The sequence below is a fragment of the Gymnoscopelus braueri genome, assembly GCF_963280865.1.
Source record: "Gymnoscopelus braueri genome assembly, chromosome: 8".
Taxonomy (NCBI): domain Eukaryota; kingdom Metazoa; phylum Chordata; class Actinopteri; order Myctophiformes; family Myctophidae; genus Gymnoscopelus; species Gymnoscopelus braueri.
The window spans coordinates 21,720,410-21,743,378 of NC_137609.1; the positions used below are offsets into that span (position 1 = coordinate 21,720,410).

Genomic DNA, 22,969 nt, shown 5'->3' on the forward strand with positions numbered 1-22,969 from the left:
AACGCAGTGGTGGAAGAAGTAGGCCTACTCATTTTTTACTTGGGTGAAAGTATCAATACCACAATGTCTGGTATTCAGAATTCACTTCAGTAAAAGTAAAAAAGTATTGGCATAAAAAAATACTTAATGCACCAAAAGTAAAACTACTCATTATGCAGAATTATGCCGAAATATATATATAAAGCTTAAGTGGTTAATGTATGTTTAGTAATACAAATCTAAATCTAAAAAGTAACTAAACTAAAGTTTTCAAATAATTGAAGTGGAGTAAAAGTACAATATTTTCCTCAGAGATGTAGTGGAGTAGAAGTAAAAGTATTGAAAATAGGAAATACTCCACTAAAGTAAAAATACCTCAAATTGTAATGGAGTACAGTACTTGAGTAAATGTACTTAGTTACTTTACACCACTGTGGAAATATCATTAGGCCTACGCCTACCTCCTCTTCAGTCAAGATGGTTTGCGAGATACGTGGATACATGATGTATGCCTTGTTTTTCTTCCATTAAGACAGACTCTATTAATTAACATAATTCCCATGCCTTGCACATGGTTCCCTGAAAAAAACTTTATCATCTCTGTCGATGCAGGAAGCCATCTTGTAGAACGTATCTTGTTTTATGAACACTGGATCAGCAGCGCCCCCAAGTGTTCAAAACAGTCTATTAATTAAAAACATAAAATTCAGACAAACAGTAAGCTATTTATTAGGCTATTTAGCTTATACACATGATAATGCAAAAAGTAGGCTATCCATTTGCTTATTTTATACAGCAGACAGCTGACAAGTACAAAACAAAATTTCAAGTGCCATGTGTATATTATATAAAAAACACAGCTAAAAGAGAATAAAGTGATATTGTGTTGTGTTGTGTTATTTTATTTTGTAGGCTAATACATTGTTGATTGACTATAGGACTATATTATTTATGTTAAGTAATACAAACTAGTTTGTACTACTTTACATAAATTATCACATAACTTTGCAGATCACTAGTGGTGTGCAAAGTGTGCGAAAGAGTAAAACCCTATTGTGCACACTACACTCCACTTTTGATTCTGTAGTCTTTACTCAATCAATCCATGAAAACAGCTTATTTCTAGTGTTTTGATATGCAAAATTGTAAGTCTTGAGCTATTAGTGATGTCTTGTTTTTAATTTAACAAAAATTAAATTTAATTTTAGAACTTAAGTTAAAATGTAGCTTAAACAAAATACAACATTTACATTTCTATGTGTGCAACAAACGCATAGTATTTATGCTGGATCTTTGGTTTATTTATTTCTATTAAAGACATATAATGTTTACATGTAAAGACCCTGCATGCACATGCAATCAATACATTCATACGACTTGTGCCCTTAAGACAACAAAAAAAGAAAAAGAAAAACATGTTAGTACAACACTTTTTTACAAACAACCTATAAACTTGCAGTCTTTAGTTCACAAAATTGTCCACCATGGAATACAGGGCTGACCTTATAATGGAGATTTAATATGCTGTTTATAAAAATGTTGTGCTCTTCTTGACAACATCCCACCAGTTGTGTGTTAATAGCAGCAACACACTGAAAACATGCTCTCATATTATGAGTTCATCATTATTGCACAGTTTATCGGTAGCCCATTGAACCACTTTCTTTTCAAATTTCCTTTGTTACATTTTATTTAGTTTCACTCCTAAGAATTAGCATTAAAGACAATGTAAGAGAAGTTACTGTCTTGTCTGGGATTGAGATTGAAATTGTAGTTTCCAACACGGTTCCTTTGGTAGTGGAAGCAAATTAATCCACCAATAAAGCAGAGAGCTAAACCTACTCCCAGAATGCAGAACCCCACCAGATGAAGAGTATTCAATCCATCTTCAATGGAATCTGCAACAATATATAATGTCATGTGGTGAAGGTGGTATTTCTAGAAATTCTAAAAAAAAATCTAAAAATGTGAAAACAGCTGAGGCAAGCTTAGTCAACAACCATTAAATATTTAATTACATTTTGCTATACATTTAAATTGTACTATACCTTTTAAGTTTTTAAACAGAACAGTGGCTCTCAAAGTGGGTTCCATGGACCCCCAGGGGTCCTTGAGGGAGTTCGGCGTCCCCAGCAAAAAGTTGGAATCATTTTGAAAATAAATTACACAAATCTTCTTTTATGGGGGTCCCTGGCATAAAATATTTTCAAATGGAGGTCCGTGGCCAAATACATAATGTGTCCTTGATAGGAAAACCTTTGAGAACCACTGAACCAGAATGATGCACAGAAATGTTCAATCTCAACAGTAATCTTCAACATTAAGTAAGAGCACTTACCATTATTTACACTGAATAATCTGAATAAAGGCCCATTGGAGCCACGAGCTCTTCCAATTGTGTTGGACCGCCTCATTGTTCTTCCACTTCCAGGGCAGGCCTGAGTGGAACGTATAAACAATCTGACTTTAGTGACAGGTAAGCAAATTCAGTTAAATCACCTTTTATAGTATTTTGTTACTCTGGGTCCATCGCTAATATAGGCCTATCAGTCAGAGAATGTGAGGATATATAGTATATTCATGCACAACTGTAAATGTACTTACTGGCACACAAGTGCCAGATCCCATCTGTACACAGATTTGGACCTCACAGTGCACGTAGATGACATTCAAGCTGACAATGGAGAATATTGGTACAGATAGACGAGAAGTACTGGAGTTCCCATTCTCCAAAATGACTGTGTAGGGGACTGGACAGCTGAGAAGCAGAAATTAGCAATTGATGATATCTATTTACTTAATAATACATGCAAGATTACATTAGAAAATATATGAAATCATATTATATCTAATGCAGCCTTGCCATGTTCACTCAACAGTCCATAATAACCCAGAAGATAGGAAGGTAAAAATCACCAGACCTGTTGTCCAAGAAGATGTATCTGGTGAAGTCTGCAGGGTTGCTGTTTGGTGTGGCCCAGCACTTGTTGATGACCACTTTGATCATCTCTGCTGTGGTATTGAGGCTGACCTGCACCACCACCACATCCTCACGGGACAGACTGTAGTTCTGAGGCAGGGGTGTTGTGCCGTTCATCAGCTGCAACGTCACTTGGAATGCTCCTGAGCCCATGATGGCTTCTGTGAGCGTGTCATGTCTGAAGCACAGTATATTCATCATTTGCTTGAACAGGATATAGTTGAATTTTCCCAGAACATATAGTTTGTAACTTTTGCATGCAATACACACACTGCTGTGTGTACTGTGGCTCAATAGCACACCCTTTGTTGTTTTATGTTTACTGTACATGCACAATTTTAAAATATATAATTTAATTTGATTTAGAAGTTAAAATTAACGTCTTGCCAAACATATTCCTGACTAATCTGATTATTGCCAATGGTTCATTACTGAAAACTGAATGAAATGTATCCTACCTATATTAGTTGAAAACCTGACAACACCCTGAGCAGCACTAGTATTGTCAGTAAAACTGAAGAATTGTGTACACATAGTAACAATGGCACCAAGCATGCTTACCCCATGGATCCATTGCTTGTGGAGAGAAGGATGCTTGTCAGAAAGGTACACATGACTGGAACCTGCAGGCGTAATTTGGGGACCAGCACTATACCATCAACAGTCTGTGCATCCATGCGGCTGAACAGAGTTACCAGTACAGTGTAGTGGCTCTCATTCTGAGATACAAAATCAGACACAAAAAGTTTGTCTTATCTTACCTCAAGCACAAATACATTATAGAACGTTGCATAGAAAATTATATAATCTCAATCTTGCTATGTAAGTTAGTATAGGGCATCCTGCCAAAGACCAATCAACAAATAAAGTCAAGTTAATGGCTCAGGACTAAAACTGGGTCCTTACATGCAGACGGTATGTGTTGCACCCATCCCATGGCACGGTCAACTTGGCATGGGTAGCATTGCCTCCTGTGAAGCCACACTCTTTCAAGCCAAGGTAGAGGGCATTGACACTGATCTGCCCATTCACCAGAAACTCCCTGGCCACAGACACAGTGATGGCAGTAACTCGGCACTGGACTGAGATGGCCTTTGTGTTATACACCACCTTTGCTGGAGGGGGAGCCTGACTGGCGCTGGCATCGGTGGTGTAGGTGGTGGTGGTGATAGTATGGACAGTGCCAGTGGAAGTAGCTGTGGTGGTAGTGGCTGTGGTCACTGCCGGGACAGTTGTTGTGGTTTCAGCCTGTGTGGTTGTGGGCACTGATGATGGGGGTGCTGTGAGGATGGTTGGGGTTGGCATTTGAGAGAAAGCTGTGGTACTAACTGGAAACATGGTTGAGGTTGTTAGCATTTGTGTGGATGTCGTGATAGCTGTCCAAGGAAAAAACATACTCAGGTTATACAAAAAAATATCATTATTTACATGACAGGATATGAACACCTTTAGAGGTGGTCTTACCCTGTGTAATTAAACCCACCCAAAAAAGGGGGGCTGACTAAATGTCCATTACAGAGGTAAGACTCTACCTTGACATTCTCGTCCGGGCGTGGCAAGGTTGAGGTCGGTAAAACCATCCTGACAGAAACAGCTATAGGAGCCTCTGATGTTTTTGCATGTAGCCCATTGGGAGCAGTCATGTTGTCCACTGGTGCATTCATCTTTATCTGTCAGAGCAATGAATCATACTGTAAAAAATGTTTCAACCTCTTCTTTACGGTGACCTGTGATGTGACCATAGAGCATCGCAGTTCCCGCCCACTTCCTGGTTTTTCGTGGTGCCGGAAGGAACAACTCAATGCATTTTTCCCATTGACATTTCCAAAAATATTTGTATCTATTAATTTAAGCCTCGAATAAAGCCATCATGACATGACATGAATCATGACCATAAAACGTTTGATTCTGTGATATTTTTTTTTGAAAACGACAAAACAAAGGGTATTTATTAAATATAGTATATCATATAATTAAATATAAAATTTAAAAAATCACAGAAAAAAACGTTTTATGGTCATGATTCATGTCATGTCATGATGGCTTGATTCGAGGCTTAAATTAATAGATATAAATATTTTTGGAAATGTCAATGGGAAAAATGCATTGAGTTGTTCCTTCCGGCACCACGAAAAACCAGGAAGTGGGCGGGAACTGCGATGCTCTATAAAGTTGTGATTCTGATTCTGTATCTAAAGCATTTCTAGAGGGTAAAAAAGATACAATGTAGCCTGACAGCGCATCGCGGGTTCGAGTCCAGTTCCCGACGATCTTTGCTGCATGTCTCTCCCCATCTCTCTCTCCCTGTTTCCTATCTGTCTCTACTGAAAACTATAAATAAAGGCCAAAAAGACCCCAAATATATATATATATATATATATTTTTTTAAACGCCCCCATTACAGAAATAATAGTTGAGAGATATACGTACCATTTACACTTGTACTGTTTTCATCTACAGTGTATACTGAGCTGTTTTTCAGGGAGGATATCAAAGCTGTGGACACATTGTCGATATCGATGTCGGTGTAGAAGATTATGTTGAAGTTCACCACCACACTGCCTTGGGAATAGCCCATGATCTCAATTCTAAGATCCCCAGAGTCAATCATCGCCTTAATGTCTTTAGAGAGAGACTGGTAAATCTGCAGGTGACATGACAAAATAATTCACCCCAGTCAGAATGAAAATGGATGGAGGAAGGAATATACAGAAGAAGATACATGGATTTCCAAAATACACAGCATCAACAACACTTGCCTTCTACTATACATAAAATTGTGCTGCAATTGCACAGTTATAGTAGAAGTGACTGCATTTAGTGTAGAGCTACATGCCCTACAAGCTCACAAAGCATCACAGAGTATATAAATTAAGCATTACATGTTGATTCAATGAGTTCAGGAAAGGAATTGCCCGTGTAACATGCGTACCTCTTCCTTAATAGTCGATGCGAGGTTTAGGTAGGATTCACTTCTGGAGTTCCGCAGGTCACTGGTGAAAGGAATGTTGGTCAGCCGAGCGGTGGCTTCAAGGGTCATTGCAGCTGGGAAGAAAACATTTACGGTGTAATAAACGCATATCCGCTTCCACTGCAGATCACTGTCTTTAGTATGATTCACATGTGAGAATGTGCTGTCCAATATAAAACTTCTATTATTTCCAGGGTTGTATGTTTCACTTTAGCGATCAGCTTTCAATTAAACGATGCAAAGATCTTACCTGTCTTGACAAAGGCATGGCTACCTTCCCCTTGGCTTCCACAGGCACGAGGGATTATTGTGACATTGTACGACACCGCAGGATGCAATCCTGTCACCTCCCAGGAGGTCTGATCGGTCTGCCCCTTATGAATGACCTCTGAGTCCCGTCTCAGTTCAACCAAGTAGGTTTGGTTGCTCTGAAATTGGCCAGACCAGGTCACAGAGAAAGATGTGCCACTGACGTTTGAGGACTGCAAGTTGGAGAGATATGGAGGAGCTGGAAGGTGATGGCGGAGGACGGGGGGTCGGGGGAGGCGGGGTGGAAAAGGGAAACAGTTAAAGGAATGTAAGATCTCAGACAGAAGTACACTTGGAATTTAAGTAACTAAGTAACTTTGGGAACCAAGAGTTCCCAAATATCAGGAGCCTATCTCTTGTTTCCTTAGCATGAGGCAGCTTGAAGGACACCCCCTGGACATGATACTAGTATGTCACATTGGACTTACCCCCAATCCAACCCTTGATGCTGAGTTCCAAACAGGGAGGCATTGGGTACCATTTTTGTTGGGTACCATTTGTATGGTAACCGCAACGCTCGCCCCAAAACACACTCGCCCCCATTTTTTGCGCGGACCACTCACCCCCAGCGGTCTTGTATTCTTGAATTCATTTTTACTGAGGTTAAAGTTAGGTTTAGGCATAGTTTTACTGAGGTTATGTTTATGAATAAGGTTAGGTTTAGGCATAGTTTTACTGAGGTTACGTTTAGGAATACCTGGTGGCGACCGTTCGGAGGTTGACCCGGGGCGAGCGTGTTTTGGGGTGAGCGTTCTTGTATTCATTTTTATAGTCTTTGACATGACAAGGCTGGGGATTGAACCCTGACCTTCCAGTATCAGGGTGGACACTATAACCACATGGCCACTGAGCTTGATACTTAGAAGTTAGACTGGAATGAAGAGCAATGTCTTCAGTTGCTCTGACAAACTGACGGGTCAGATTTCTATGCTTTTCTGAACATTTCTTGTACTAGAGTTTAGGAGAAATTGCTTTAGGCTTAGGACCCAAAGCAATGCATGATATCCAGTAGTTATTATTCTGGTCTAGATTGAATTAACTAAATGTACAAATGTCTGTTTAAAAAAATAACATATTTGAGGATTCCGTTTGAGCACTTTTAGCACTCAATTGTGAAGTGTACTTTTTAGCACTCGATTATGGAATTCAAACAATGATTTGCTTGTGAGGTGTGGTTGCATTGTTATAATGTAAAGGTCTGTTGTTGTCAATCAGTATGCTTTGAGAAAAAACAAAAAAAGACAGTGTGTTCTAATCTAAAACATATCTACATTGTGTGAGTGTATGTGTGTATAGTGCGCACACACACACACACGCACGCACGCACGCACGCACGCACGCACGCACGCACGCACGCACGCACGCACGCACGCACGCACGCACGCACGCACGCACGCACGCACGCACGCACATACATACATACATACATACATACATACATACATACATACATACATACATACATACATACATACATACATACATACATACATACATACATACATACATACATACATACATACATACATACATACATACATACATACATACATACATACATACATACATACATACATACATACATACGTGTATCTAAATACCACTTACAGCATGTGGGTACATCATGAGTATAAGGTGTAGCACTCCTCTGCTGTTGAGTATATGATGTACTCTGAGTGATACCAGTGTTCATAGTACTCTGAGTACTACCAGCATTCATAGTATTCTGAGTATTACCAGTGTTCATAGTACTCTGAATGCTATCAGCATTCATAGTATTCTGAGTATTACCAGTGTTCATAGTACTCTGCATACTATCAGCATTCATAGTATTCAGAGTATTACCAGTGTACATAGTACTCTGCATACTATCAGCATTCATAGTATTCAGAGCTATAGACACACTGGTCTCAGGAGAGTTGAGAGTATCCTTGGTGTTACTTTCTGTAGAGTCGTACGTAACATGGGAGGTTGGTTGTATAGCTGGAATAGAGGTGGGCATCGTGACAGTAGTGGAGGGTGCAGGGGGCTGTCTGGAGATGGGGGTGGTCCCATCAAGGATAACTGGAAAAAAAGAGAAAGGTCAAAGTTCATTATATACTTCATGTCATTGGGCGCGTTCGAAAATTACGCACCGGAGCACACTCGCCTATTAGTTTGTATTGGCCAGTGCGCTCAGTGCTGTATTTTCGAACGCACCCATTATCTTAGGCAAGGAAAAGGGGGTGAGTGTACAGTAGGTTAACCACTTAAGCCCTGTATACTTCATCGTACTAGTTAGGCTTGAGAAGCCGACTTGGCAATGTGTTCAACAAGCAATTCAAGCCTTAAATTTTTTTTTATCTTCTGTACCTTGCAGTTTGGCTCAGTAACAAAGAAAGGGGGGTTTACATACGTTTATTTTTGACAATAACAAGGTATGATTAACCTTGTACTACACTTCACACTATGACTGATCTGATTTTACCCTAATATTAACCCCTCACCCTAACCCTAAACCTAAGCCCCTAAATGTCTGATACTACTACACCAGAACGTTGACCCCACAAGGCTTATTTCTTCTAGTTTTAGAGTCCTCGTGGTGGCTTTTGGTCCCCATAAAGATTGTAAAAAAACACACGCACGTCGCACGCACACACACACGCACACACACACACGCATGCACACGCACGCACACGCTCGCATACAGGCACACAATTTGACCTTGACAGTGTGCTCCAATGTGGTTTGGATCAGCGTCCGTGTATCCTTGCGGACAGGTGCAGTAGTAGGAGCCAACTGTGTTGCTACAAGTGGCTTGAGGGGAGCAGTTACGCAGACTATTGACTGCACACTCATCCACATCTGCATTGAGAATTAAGACACAATCAATTTTCTTATAATCATAATAACACACCATGTTACTTTAGACTGCACTAGAGCACATAAAAAAACTATAGTTAGAGTGCTGCACAATGAACACAATTAAGCCAATTAATACAACAATTAAAATAGCAATAAATAAAAGGTAATGGCATTAAAAACATAAAAAGTACATGGCAAACTTTAAGACAGATGTATGAGAAATAGAAAAATGCTTTGGCTTGGCGTTTGAAAGTGTCAATGGAAGGGGAAGACCTAACAGAAAGGGGTCAACTGCTCCAAAGCCTCATGGGCAGCAGTGACAAACGCACCAATGCCCTTGGATTTTAATAGGCCTGAAAGTGGAACAGGACAGAAGAGCTCAGAAATAAAATGTGGTGCCAAACCATAAGCTTTAAAAAATAATTCTGTATTTAACAGGTAGCCAGTGGCTAGTATGTCGAAAATAAGTTGATGAAGACCGGTATGTTCATTTGGAGACATCATTGTAAACAAAGCCATTTAGATTACAACCTGTAATCTCGAATGTGTGCATTTGCGCATATTATCATTTGTGTGTGTGTGTGTGTGTGTGTGTGTGTGTGTGTGTGTGTGTGTGTGTGTGTGTGTGTGTGTGTGTGTGTGTGTGTGTGTGTGTGTGTGCATTTGCGCAAATTATCATTTGTGTGTGTGTGTGTGTGTGTGTGTGTGTGTGTGTGTGTGTGTGTGCGTGCGTGCGTGCGTGCGTGCGTGCGTGCGTGCGTGCGTGCGTGCGTGCGTGCGTGCGTGCGTGCGTGCGTGCGTGCGTGCGTGCGTGCATGTGTGTGTACTTGTAGTTGTGTGGAACAATTGATATCTCTTTGTGTGCATCTGAATGTGCATGGCAATGTGCATTGTGCAATGATGATTAGTTTCCACTGTTGCAGGAAACACATCACAGAGGACTGTCAAAAAAAAGCAGCCTGATCGGTTGAAAAAAAGACATGGGGGCAGTGGGAAACTGACACTGTGGTGCGACTGAGTCATTTTTCATGAACACGTTCTCTGCAACATGAGTCAAAAACAGCTACAAAACCTCTCTCTCTAAAAAAGGACCAGCTATCTACAGAAGCTTAACAGTATGGAAAAATCTATATCAATCAAACGGTCACCTCACCTTCCACCATTAGAGATATAATTTCCTCTATGTTCTTGAGGAGAAGACGCAACTTTGATGTGGTGTTGGACAGTAAAAGTGTGTCATTAGATTGAATCAAGAAGGTGGAGGCAGTTCTGAAGTGATCCACAGGCCATGAGCTGATGTAGCGAATGGAGACATCAGAAGAGTCCACTGCTCCGGTCAGCTGATATTCATAGAGGAACAGCATATGGACAGATTGATACCACTTAAACACTTCATTGCATCTGTATTATCGTCATTGTCGTTGTCATCATAATCATTGTTATTATTATTATTATTATTATTAGGCTATTATTATTAGTGGTAGTAGCACTAACTAATATACCATAGCGTGCAGCAATCTTGTATGGTTCAAAAGCCCTCGCTCCATTGAAAGTTGCTGGAAGTCTGTCTTCACTGTAACTGTCACATTGAAGCGCCATCCACCATTCCTTGAATAGTACGACAATTCTGAAAATGACATCAGGGACCGCATTTAGCTTAGCCCACCGAGGGAAAAAAGACCATAACAGTCAATTTGAATGGATACTAACTTGAAGGGTCATAACAGTTAGAGACGCCTGATTTCTGGCAACATTTCTGCCATCCTGGACAGTCTATATCAGACTCACAGTCTTCGTGAGTGTCATTAGACGGCAAAGGTTCAGTGTTGGAGCATGACCCTGGCTTTGCAGTGAACTCCATACTTCTGTTCAGAGCTTTATTCAAAAGACATAATGCAGTCCAACAGTTATCACAGAGATGTTGGTAGGAGTACAGTCCCTGGGTTTCTATTTTGTGTTCTTGTTGTCACCATGACTGCTATCACTAGTGTGATTGGCTGTGTCTTTTACTCTTATTATTCATACCATACAAATTGAAATTACAAATTAAAATACATATGGGTCTGTGTTATACTATTCTGTTCTTGCACTCAGATTAAAACAAATATCAACACTCACATCGAGCACAGTAGCTGCTGACTCGCTCAAAGCCATCACAGCATCTTGTAACCTCTTCGGTGACTGTCTTGTTCTCAGTCCGAGAGATCATTTTATAAAGTGTGACTTCACATGTCTTCCAAAGCAACCACCCACCACAAGGTCTTCTCACAGAGTAGGGCTCTTCATGTGTCACTAGGGAACTCACTATCCTTGTTTCATGGCCAGTACATAGATGATAGCCAGACCTAGACAACTCATATCCTAGAACAGAACAGGTGTATTTTATCAAAGAATGTCTGGTCTAGTTTTCTAGGTTCAGTCTAGCAATTGGTCTATAGCTGCATAACTAATCCATGAAGACATTAACTAAACTAATTTAATATGCAACATGTGAAAAGCAAGATAAGCAAAACATCATATACGTCAATATCCATTCTAATTATCCACGTCATCTTAAACGGTCATCTATCCAGATGCCTACCTTCAAATAGAATGTTCTGTCCTCCACAAAGGTCCAAAAGGACCACAGCCACACAGACAGAGAGTGTCCACCTCATTTTGTAAAGATAAGACTCTCCGTAGTGTATTGTACGTTCACATTGTACATTACATGCATATTCCTGCTTGAGGTTTTGGTAACTATACACAGTACAGTATGTACTTGTTGAATCCTCTGTGGTGCTCTCATTCTCCTCCTCCCCTAGCTACAGTATGCCAGCAACCCCACATGGACCACGGTCTCTTAGCAGCGGGAGGATAAGGCAATGAAGAAGCCTGTATACAGGTAGGCCTACTTGGTGGATGGAAGTATAGAGCTCAATACATTGTCTAATATAAAATCAGACTGCAGGTATATGTGTGTTTTTGTTTTTCCAGAGAATTCTAACCACTTAAACCGTATATACTTAGTTGACCGGGGTCCCCCATGGGTCTATACTGTACAAGGCCCCCACTTTTTTCCCTCTACACCAAAATCTCTTTCCCGAAAATAGTCGATCTGCAAGCGCCATAGCTACAGTATGCCAGCAACCCCACATGGACCACGGTCTCTTAGCAGCGGGAGGATAAGGCAATGAAGAAGCCTGTATACAGGTAGGCCTACTTGGTGGATGGAAGTATAGAGCTCAATACATTGTCTAATATAAAATCAGACTGCAGGTATATGTGTGTTTTTGTTTTTCCAGAGAATTCTAACCACTTAAACCGTATATACTTAGTTGACCGGGGTCCCCCATGGGTCTATACTGTACAAGGCCCCCACTTTTTTCCCTCTACACCAAAATCTCTTTCCCGAAAATAGTCGATCTGCAAGCGCCATAATAAATAATGTGTGCTGTATTTTCTTGGAACATAACAGCATAGTAAGGCAATATAGATTATAGAACAGAGGGCCTATCTTTGGCTACAGGAAGTTACAATTTGAGTCATGGCTGTGTCAGCGGTGGTAAACATGTTTGTGACGTGAGAGGAGGTAAGATCTGAGCAGGGATGAGTTGCAATCACTCTCCCTGAAGACTTGGTTTCCAAACCTGTAACCATGGCAGTGCTGGTTAGGATCTCTGTACTGTCTGTCTACGGCGCTATTAGCATCAGGTGCAGGGTAAAAACCTGAGAGTTAATTTAACTCTGAGAATGTACAAATGGACCCTTTCAGGTTTATTTGCACACTATCAGAGTTAAATTAGCACTCAGAACATTACTGTGTACATGACATTCTCCTCTCCATACTCTCATTATCATTATTATCTCATTATAATTGCAGTGCAGATGAAGACATTATGACATTTTGCTGAGGACATTTCATGTTTGGCACATCTCAAGGTGCATCGTGATGTTTTACTTTAAAAGCACTTAGGATACGTGCTTTCTACGTATGCTGGTTTATTGCATGTATTTATATGATAGACTTTATGGTATTCCCTGATGTTAGACTCATTTAAGTCTCTGACTTGATGATTACTCTTTTATTCTAATGTGCTGTGAAATGAGCCAAGTTAAGTGGCTTCTGTCATCTGTGAAAACTAATTATGTTTTGAAGCACCGAAGCATGAAGGGAGGCAGACCTATTAGCCTTGACTTCAGCTCCACCCCAAACACTACTGTACATCACTGTGAACGTCTGACTCTCGCAAGTCAATCTGACGCATTTGATTTTCAATTAAAGTTCAAAGTTCGGGTGCCCTCCTGAAGACTTCCTCCTGTGTCTTCCTTGTGCTGTTTCCTTATAGGCTTTCCTCAAGGTCAATGTAAACTTTATTATCATACTATACTACTATTATAATTATCATTACTAGACATTCGGTGTTAGGAAGATTTCTTAGGGCTGGTTAGCTGGGTGAATTAGTCGAATCCTGTGTCAGATGGGGAACAAAAAAGGGTTGCGCAGAATGCAGAATAATGAGTATTTATGATATTCACTATTCTTATCTGCTTTCTTCTTCCTGGAGTTAGATAGTACAGAATAGAGATTATTAGGCTAATCTGTCAAAACCGTGTGTGTGTGTGTGTGTGTGTGTGTGTGTGTGTGTGTGTGTGTGTGTGTGTGTGTGTGTGTGTGTGTGTGTGTGTGTGTGTGCAAGACAGTAAGTCCAGTAGTGACTGGCATTCAGTAGTCACAAATGACAGAAACAAGGCACCGTTCAGTGATAATTTTGCTGACTAAAACTATGACCAATAATGTTCGTCGACTACCTTTTTTCACTGATGAAAACAAAATAAAAAGCTATATGACTAAAACTACGACTAAATATATTGACAATTTCGTCAACAAATAAAAAGTAAACTAACATGTTAGGGGGGGACTAGTGGAGAAGAGATCTAGTAGAACTAAAAGACAAGTCATTTTATGTTTGGTTGCGCTCGAGTGTTGCGCTATTTTCAGCATGCAACCAAGTGTAAAATCAGCCATTACGACGCCATCAAGGCCTGCCATAACACAATTTTGTTGACAAAATCAACTGTAGATTTAGTCGACTAAAATCTTATGATATTTAGTCGACTAGAACTAGACTAAAACTTTTCAGATTTCTAAAATATGACTTATCTTATTCAGAAGACTATGACTAAACTAAATCAAAATATGCTGTCAAAATGAACACTGTTCAACCTGTTGGTGTGTACATGGCTGGAGCAGTAACGTCTGCCACTGGGTAGAGCAGTAAAGTATTCAATGCCTGGATGGTATTAATCCTAAATGAGCTTTTCTGATAATTTTCTCACAATATAAGGAGTAAATCAAGAGGCCTCAAAACTAATTATTTTCCTTGCTGTCTGAACAACACAATCCATGTCAAACCTGTATATGTGTGTAGGTTCACCATGAAATAAAATAAAACAAAACAAAACACAGGACTCTTTCAATGATAGTCTTGACAGTTGAATGAGCTTCAGGGCTGCGGTTATTTATTACATCATTATTAATAGGCTCTATGCGCACAGCACAGCAGCCATATTGTAAAGACATTGGGCCTCTTCCTTACTTCCTTCACATGTGTTACCAATGATACTAATGAAGGCTGTGTTCCGTGCTGGTGAAACAGAGCCAGGAGGCTGATATTGTGCATGTTGGCTCACCAGGGGCGTCACAGGGGGGGTGTAAGTGGGACTGAGTTACTAGGGCCCCCCCAAAAAAGTAGGGGGGCCCACAGTGAATCTTTGTCCCCAGGGCCCAGAATTTGGTGCTACGCCCCTGTGGCTCACTGGAAACACTCCGCTACACCAGTGGGGGGACCAGGGACCCTCGTAATTCCCTGAGGGGGTTCCAAATGGCCCCTTGCCCGGTGTGTAACTCTGAGAGTGTACACATGGAACCAAATGGACCCTTCCATTTGGTTCCATGTGTACACTCTCAGAGTTATACACACAACACACAGGTTCCATTTGTACACTCTCACAGAGTTACGGGGGTCCTTGAAATTAAATAGGTTGGAACCACTGTCACTGTGCTACACTAAATGGAACAGAGCCTTCATTAGCATCAGTGGTAACACATGTGAAGGAAGTAAGGAAGAGGCCCAATTTCTTTCCATTGTCGCTGCTGTGCATAGAGCCTATTACATTGACTTTTCCCCAGATACAATCCTGACATTAGAAAATACGACCTGCCCCTTTAAATCAGACGCCGTACGCCCGGCCCACCGTCTGCACGCAGCCAATCAGAGCGCGGCGCACGTGACGAGCGTTCTCTGCGATGACCTCATCCCTAGAGTGGGGATGACGTCAAATTCAAGATGGATGGAATGACGACGACGACGACCAGCGCACGTTAAGCTCGAATTGTGAATAAAGTGTTTTTCCGTGTTGCCCCGAGGGAACAGACAGCCGTACACGTTCAGGTAAGTTTGGGTGGTCGCACAACTTGTTTGAATTGACTTCACCGGGCAGATCCATAGTTGGGGGAGTGTTTGGCTGAAGCTTTTTTACCCTGACGTAACTCGTTGTTCTATAACGTTACAGCCGTGTGTCTGTGGCTCTGTTGCCAGGCCTTAACGGCGTGTCTCTGTCTTTCTGTGTGTGTGGCGCGCGCGCGCGTGTGTGTGTCTGTATGTGTGTTCAGTTCACGGAGTTTTGGCACAGTGTTTTCATTGATTCATGGGGCCACTAGTCTGAGACGCAGCGGTGATACAACTTTTATCTGCTATTAATTAATGACACACACACACATGTGTCCAGGCGTTTTTTTTTCCTTCTTCCTTTTTCCGAAAAGCCATACGTGCGACTGTTTAGACGACCTGAAATAACGATTCTAGCTAAATGCATAAATATGAAGCCACGTCTCACTGGTGATCAAACGATCTAACGTTATAACGTCTGATCACTTCCTCGCGAAAGTGTCAGCTAGGGGCCTTGGTTCTCTTCATATGTGCGATTAATCTTTGCGGAAGAGACAATAATGAATGAACGGTCACTGTCTGTAGCCTACAGTGAGGGATAGAGAGCTACAAACCCTGGTATTTTCGCAATACAAACATGATGTAATGCCCAGCAGTACTGTAGCACACGGTGCGCATGTGCGCTGCTCTAAGCAAACCAGTTGCTATGATCCAAACAAACCAATTACCAGAGTAACGGACACCACTGAACACTGTCTGTCAGTGCATGTTGAAACCATCTCATTGTGTTTGTTCTTTTTCTTCACATGTTTGCATGGATACCGTACGTTTCAAACCAAAAGCAAATGTCATTTAATTGTTTTTCACCCTGGCAATAATACCGGTATGCACTTTTTGTTTCATTATGAGTTAAAGAGACAATAAGTGAGGAATGTTATTGGGAATGGAATATTGTGTTTGTGTAATCAGTTGAACTGGTATGGAGAAACTGAAACATCGTCTACTCTAAATTATATAAAACTATACGTTCCAATCTTATGATAAGTGTTTGTAGGCATTGTAAGATGCTCTATAAACACACACCTGTAATTGCATGTATCAGTATTACTGCTCCATTTCCAAAATGTCAGATTTTGTTAATCACCTTTGTTAACCAATTAACTTCGTATATATGCAGAAATAGTGAAAATAGCCAATCTCACAGTATGTCTTGTTTTAGCTTGTAGATCTGCTATTTTCACTATTTTCTCCGCAATAATCGTTCATTAATCGTAATCGAGGCAAAAGTTTGAAATAATCGTGATATTGATTTGAAGTCTTATCACTCCACTCTGTACAGTACCCATTGTCAGAAGAGTAGTTGGAGGCCAGTCTATGACATTGGTACTGTGAGTCAGTCATCTCCATATTTGGGCATATTGAGACTCAATATGCCCAAATATGGAGATGTGTGTGTCTCTCTCTCACACACAGATACACGACATATTTCCTGGAATGTATGGATCAGCTTGTTAAGGTTTCAGGCACAAAGTACTTGGAGGCCAGTCTATGACAGCAGGTATTCTATGACATCAGTACTATGATGATCATGTCAGGACTGTTGTGTGTGTCATACCCGCAATTATAGTCTCTAGAAAAATAAGTCTCACTCTGTCTGGCTCTCTCTCTCAAAATACATTGTGAAGCGACGTGTTGTCAGCTTGTAGATCGGAAGTATCGAGTACTTGGAGGCCAGTTTATGACAGCAGCACTGTGCGTCTGTCTGTCTATATACGGTATATCATCAGTTACGATGTCAGCACTGTTATCTGCACTCAGTGTCGGCTGGGTTCTTAAAAGGGTGAAAAATGCACAAAGTATTTTGAGGCCAGTCTTCTATGACGTCAGTTGTAATGTCGTCAACAGTACTGTGACATCCCGGTCTCCTGTATGGAAAGCCTGCATCTTAACCACTAGCCTACAGGGGAATTCCCCCTTGGCTGGGGAAGATATTGGGCTTTTTTGGTCATCAGAGCCTGAGCCACTCTGTTACACAAGCATGTGTCCATATTTGAGTATAATCCAGGCACACAGACAGACAGACACAAACCCATAGAAAGAAAACTTATTTATATACATATAGAGGACTAATGCCATACCCATGATCAGATTGCTTGCAGGCCAGTCTGGAGCCGTGTGGAACTCCATATTTGGGCACGGAGAGACAGTCTCATACAGACAGAGATTTGTGAAATGTACCTCTACTAGTGAAGCAGTACCTGTTGTCAGATTACATAGTGCAGTAGTGCAAGGCTACTTATCAGAGTACTTGGCTGTCATACATTACTGATGTAATAGAGAAATAGACTATCTATTATGTCAATCATGTATGACGCACCAACTTGGGAGAGTTTGGGGATCTCCATATATGGGCAAAATATTAAAAAAACACACACACACGCGCACACACACACACCGATTCCTCTATCAGGTTAGTCATCTATGTGACATCACCACATATATAGTATGTCAGTGGTTCCCAAACTGGGGGTCGGGACCCCAAACTATTTTGGGGGGTCCCTAGATGATTAGCTTAATGTGCAACATTGTTTTCTCACTCAACAGTAAACAAACCAACATGCAGTATAAGTTTATACTGGGTATCTGCACATTTCTAAAGTTAAAATGTTATGACTACTTTTGTAAGACCTTTTTTATGAAACTATGAAATCAGCGTCGTTTTCAAATGAGTTATTAAATGTAATCCAAACCTTATTAATTCTGAATACAGTTCTCTTTTTTTCCCTCACTTTCTATTCCCTGAAGTAAAAATGTATGTATATATAATAATGCATGTCAAGTTATTACTCTTTAAGTTCTGTCTGCCCTTACAATATCTCAAAACCAGCAAAGATTTAGTGTTGTTTTGATTTTATTTTGTATGTATCACAGCTTTCAATTATATATCATATTTTATTAGAGTTTTCATACATATCTCTTGTCTTCCCTTTCAGGCATGATGGAGAGCCTTGTGCATTTTAGTAATCCCTCCCATGCCCCCTCTGTATTGGGAATTCTCAACGAGCAACGCCTCAGAGGCCAGATGTGTGATACAGTCGTGGTTGTGGGAGACCAGAGATATCAGGCACACAGAAGTGTTCTGTCTGCCAGTAGTGAGTACTTCCTGTCCCTGTTCACACGGATGGATTCCAACTCCCTCAAAGTTGTCCACTTGGACTTCTGTGAGCCTGACACCTTTGAGATAATGCTGAATTACATTTATACCTCCTCGCTCTTCGTGGACAAAGGCAGCTTGGCAGCAATCCAAGAGCTGGGCTACAGCCTTGGGATCCCCTACCTAACCAACATTGTGTCAACAAGGCCTCATGTGTCCTACAGTGTGTCCAGAAAAAGGCTGTCCTTCTCAGAGGAGGATGAGAGTGATGGTCAGACAAGGAGTGTCATTGTGTGTCAGGAAAGGAGAACATCTGAGGGGTTGTCATCACCCTGTTCGACCAGAGAGATGACCCAGTCTCCCTCGGAATACAACTCGCATAAGGCAGTTAGGAACAACTCTCAGTCCATTGTCAAAAACCCAGGTGAAACAAGGGAAGATTCTGAAAGGAGCGCCACCTATCCATACACCCCCATATTAAAAGAGACATCATCACATAGCACGTCATTGAGGCCGCAACTCACTTCATCCGTGTCTTTCAGTGATGCTGAAGTGCAGCACACCAGGTTACAGGTAGACACTAAAGAGGAGGAGGAGGACACACCCCTCTATCACACCAAAACACCCTTTCAGGGCCGCACAGGTGAACCAAGTCAAACTATTGACAGGAGCGGTCCACTCGTAAAAAGCCTGCTCCGCAGGTCATTATCCATGGACAGCCCTGTTCCGGTCTTCTCACCCACACTGGAGCTCAAGGAACTCCAAAACCGTGAGCAGTCCGTTGTAAAAATGGCATCAAAGTCACCTGCGCCAAAATCCGCAGAGCACAATAGCAGTTCAAAAAAACCACCCCCGCTCGTTCTCAGGGCAAAGTACCCCAGCAGGTATGATGAAGATGACACTCAGGTAGAAGGGGCGGTTCGCGTGAAAACCGAGCCCAGCAGCCCTCTCGCTGATCCGTTGGAGATTGTTCGAGTCACAGTTGGAGAAAGTTTGCCAGTCAATCTCAGTGACTTTCAAACAAACTATGACCAAGGCTCTAGGCCAGACTTCAGTCACTTTGGGAAGCGAAAGGGTCGGAAGGACAACAGAAGATTCCCATTGAAAAAGGCCAAGGGGTTTACTGAACATCATCTCCCACTTGATGACGACATGTCAAACTCAATACCTCAGAAGGCCAGCATGGACAACGATGATAATGGTTGGGGGCCAAGACTGAGCCAAATTTTTAAATGCTGGAATTGTTTGAAAGTGTTCAAAACTAGCACCGGGCTGCATCGCCATGTGAACATGTATCACCATCCTGACAAGCCATACGCTTGCAACATCTGCCACAAGCGCTTTCATACAAACTTCAAAGTGTGGACACACTGCCAAACCCAACATGGTGTGCTACAGAATCCAGCCTCATCCTCCAGCTCCTCTGTGCTGGACGAAAAGTTTCAGAAGAAGATGATTGATATTGTACGAGAGAGAGAAATAAAGAAAGCCCTGCTTTGGAAACTCAAGAGGAATAAGCAGGGTTTGCAATCTCCTACACTCGCCAGGAAGAGGTCAAGGTCCAATTACATATGTCCTTACTGTGGGAAAGGATTTTTGTTCCAGTCTCAATACAAACAGCATTTGAGGACACATCCGACTGAACAAGATGAGCAGGAGACAGAAAGAGAGAGTACCCTCTTTCAGGAACAGGAGGAGGTCATTCAACAGAAGAACAACACAGATGCTGACGTTTACTCCTGTAGGCTTTGCAACGTGAAGGTGTCCTCACTCTTTGAGCAGGGCAACCATGAGAGGGGCTGTCGACATGCAACCGTATGCCCCTACTGTGATTTGCGATTCTCAAGTCCGGAGGTCAAGAAAGATCATGAAGCACACTGCAAATACAAGAAACTGACATGCCTGGAGTGTATGCGGACCTTCAAGACCTCCTTTAGCATATGGCGTCATCAGGTAGAGGTCCACAACCATAATGTGATGACTGTTGAAGAGATGCATCTTCATCAACAGGAGAACAATGGAGAGGCATCCGAAATGCTCAGAGAGGGGCGGTACAACAATGAGCCCATGGCAACAGAAAGGTCTAGAGATGAAATAAACTACAGTGACTCATCAGGGCAGCCCATGTTCGATTCAGAAGACTCTTCATCCTATGTGCCTGACGACCTCAGCATGGAGCGTCTTGGCAAACTGGTAGTCAAGGAGGAACTGATGGAGGAGCCTGTGTGTGAGAGTGACAACACGGAGGCTGCCAGAATCGAACCTGACGAAGCGGGCATGGAGTGGCCTTGTGAAAAATGCGGAAACATTTTCCCTTCTCACAAAGACCTGGAGCGCCATCAGGAGCTGCTCTGCCACATCAAATCATTCATCTGTCGAATTTGCCACAAAGCCTTCAGGACCAACTTCCGCCTTTGGAGCCATTTCCAGTCTCACATGTCAGTTGCTGATGAAGCCGCAGCCAGAGAACTGGACAACCACCCAAGCTCTCCATCTCCATCACCACCATTGACCACACAAATATCTGCACATCCTGCACCACTGACCACACAAATATCCACACATACTACCCCACTGACCACACAAATATCCACACATACTACCCCACTGACCACACAAATATCCACACATACTACCCCACTGACCACACAAATATCCTCACATCCTGCCCCACTGACCACACAAATATCTGCACATCTTGCCCCAATGACCTCACAAATATCTGCACCTCCTGCCCCACTGACCACACAAATATCTGCACCTCCTGCCCCACTGACCACACAAATATCTGCACCTCCTGCCCCACTGACCACACAAATATCCACACATCATGCCCCACAAGCCTCTGTGCTTCTTAAACCAGCCCAGACAGGGCCAGTGGCTGCAGCAGTGGCTAAACAGCCTAACAGCACAGAGCATAGCAGCTCATCAGTAACTCGGACTAAGAGGGCTGTAGTCCAAAGGCAACGCAGCAGCCCCGGCCCCCTTTCGAGTTCAAACAGCGATCCAGCCCCTCCTCAGGAACCAGAAGGCTTCTTTATTTACCATGCCTCTCCTGCATATCCTCTCTCTGCCTTGACATTCAAGAGACAGTACATGTGCAAGCGGTGTCACAGGACTTTCAAGACAGCCTTCAGTCTCTGGAGCCACGAACAGAGTCATAGCCACTAAGCCACAACAACATGTGAGCATCACACACAATATTTGTGCAGCTCTGAGTGACAATACTTAAAGGTAGGGTAAGTGATATTTTTGGGTTAAAACAAAAAGTATTTTGTTAAAAGGTTAAAGCACTATATTCTGATAGTAATCATTGCTATAGACCATATTCACACGGCGGCCATGTTTCTATGAAGTCAATGAAAGTAGCCACCCCGGGTGGCGGCACTTTCAATGTTAAATTCCAATATGGCCGCCGTGTGAATATGGTCTATAGAGTGTTTGTTCAGTAACAGGAGTCTCCCCGTCTCTCCAGCTCTTTAATAAACAGAAAATACATTTTCCGGTAGGTGTCAAAATCTCAGCCAATCAGGAGAAAGTACCCATTTTTAAGCTTCATTTTTATAGTGTTCCAATTCCAATTTTGCCTGCTCATTTCTTAGTGTCATCACTTCCAATTTCACTTTAATCTATATCCTGATTGGGTTCTCTATCCTGATTGGATAAAATTGGAAATGAAACGAAAATGCATTTTCTGTTTTATAAAGAGCTGGAGAGACAAGGAGACTCCTTTTACTGAACAAACACTCTATAGCAATGAGTACTATCAGAATATAGAGCTATTTAACACTTATTTTAACCAAAGAAAATCACTTACCCTACCTTTAATGTTAACATAACACACCTCAGCCTACAAAAGAAAGACTTTGAATGTATACCCTATCTGCTTGCTTCTATATGTCATATAACCAGTGGCCCATGTGCATTAGAAGTGTGAATGTGAATGTGTGCAAGTTTCCTGTTCATTAGATTGTTATAAATGGTTTGATTCTTTGCCTTTTAATCTATTAGGCGCCCTTTAGTTGTTTACTTCTTTTCATCTATTTGACTAAGATTCAAGAGAAACAAAGTGCTTTTGCTTTTGTATAAGACCTGTTTAGGACTGTTGGTGTGTGACATCATGAACGCTGATATACAGTAAGTGGCCTCAACAACTGTAATCAATGTGCGCTGTTATGCCATGCTATGCTATCGTGGGTGTCTCAAAATCCTTTCATTTTTTAAATAGATTTATTGACGCTATAGATCTCATAATTGATACATAATTGTTTAATTGTGAATAATAGTATGCCTTTTATTTC

At 41.7% G+C, this 22,969-nt stretch overlaps 2 protein-coding genes across 2 annotated transcripts; one reads left to right on the forward strand and one right to left on the reverse strand.

Annotated features, from left to right (window-relative positions):
* Positions 1-1,677: 1,677 nt before the first annotated feature.
* On the reverse strand, positions 1,678-11,740 carry umodl1 (uromodulin-like 1; the record flags this gene model as incomplete). Its single annotated transcript, XM_080435983.1, has 17 exons — positions 1,678-1,683; positions 2,584-2,737; positions 2,901-3,137; positions 3,521-3,678; positions 3,866-4,287; positions 4,492-4,540; positions 5,427-5,603; positions 5,892-6,004; positions 6,181-6,438; positions 8,109-8,303; positions 8,943-9,083; positions 9,362-9,436; positions 10,237-10,423; positions 10,586-10,710; positions 10,794-10,958; positions 11,202-11,444; positions 11,665-11,740. 17 exons carry the CDS (start codon positions 11,738-11,740, stop codon positions 1,678-1,680), a joined length of 2,781 nt encoding a protein of 926 aa, XP_080292109.1.
* Positions 11,741-15,400: 3,660 nt separating this feature from the next.
* zbtb21 (zinc finger and BTB domain containing 21) lies at positions 15,401-21,966 on the forward strand. The gene is made up of 2 exons (XM_080434724.1): positions 15,401-15,517; positions 18,508-21,966. The coding sequence occupies exon 2, from the start codon at positions 18,510-18,512 to the stop codon at positions 21,837-21,839; it is 3,330 nt and encodes a 1,109-aa protein (XP_080290850.1). The 5' UTR covers positions 15,401-15,517; positions 18,508-18,509; the 3' UTR covers positions 21,840-21,966.
* The last annotated feature ends 1,003 nt before the right edge of the window (positions 21,967-22,969 follow it).

What these genes read in the sequence shown, in the direction of transcription:
- zbtb21 (XM_080434724.1), top strand. Translation starts at nt 18,510, where the DNA reads ATGATGGAGAGCCTTGTGCATTTTAGTAATCCCTCCCATGCCCCCTCT.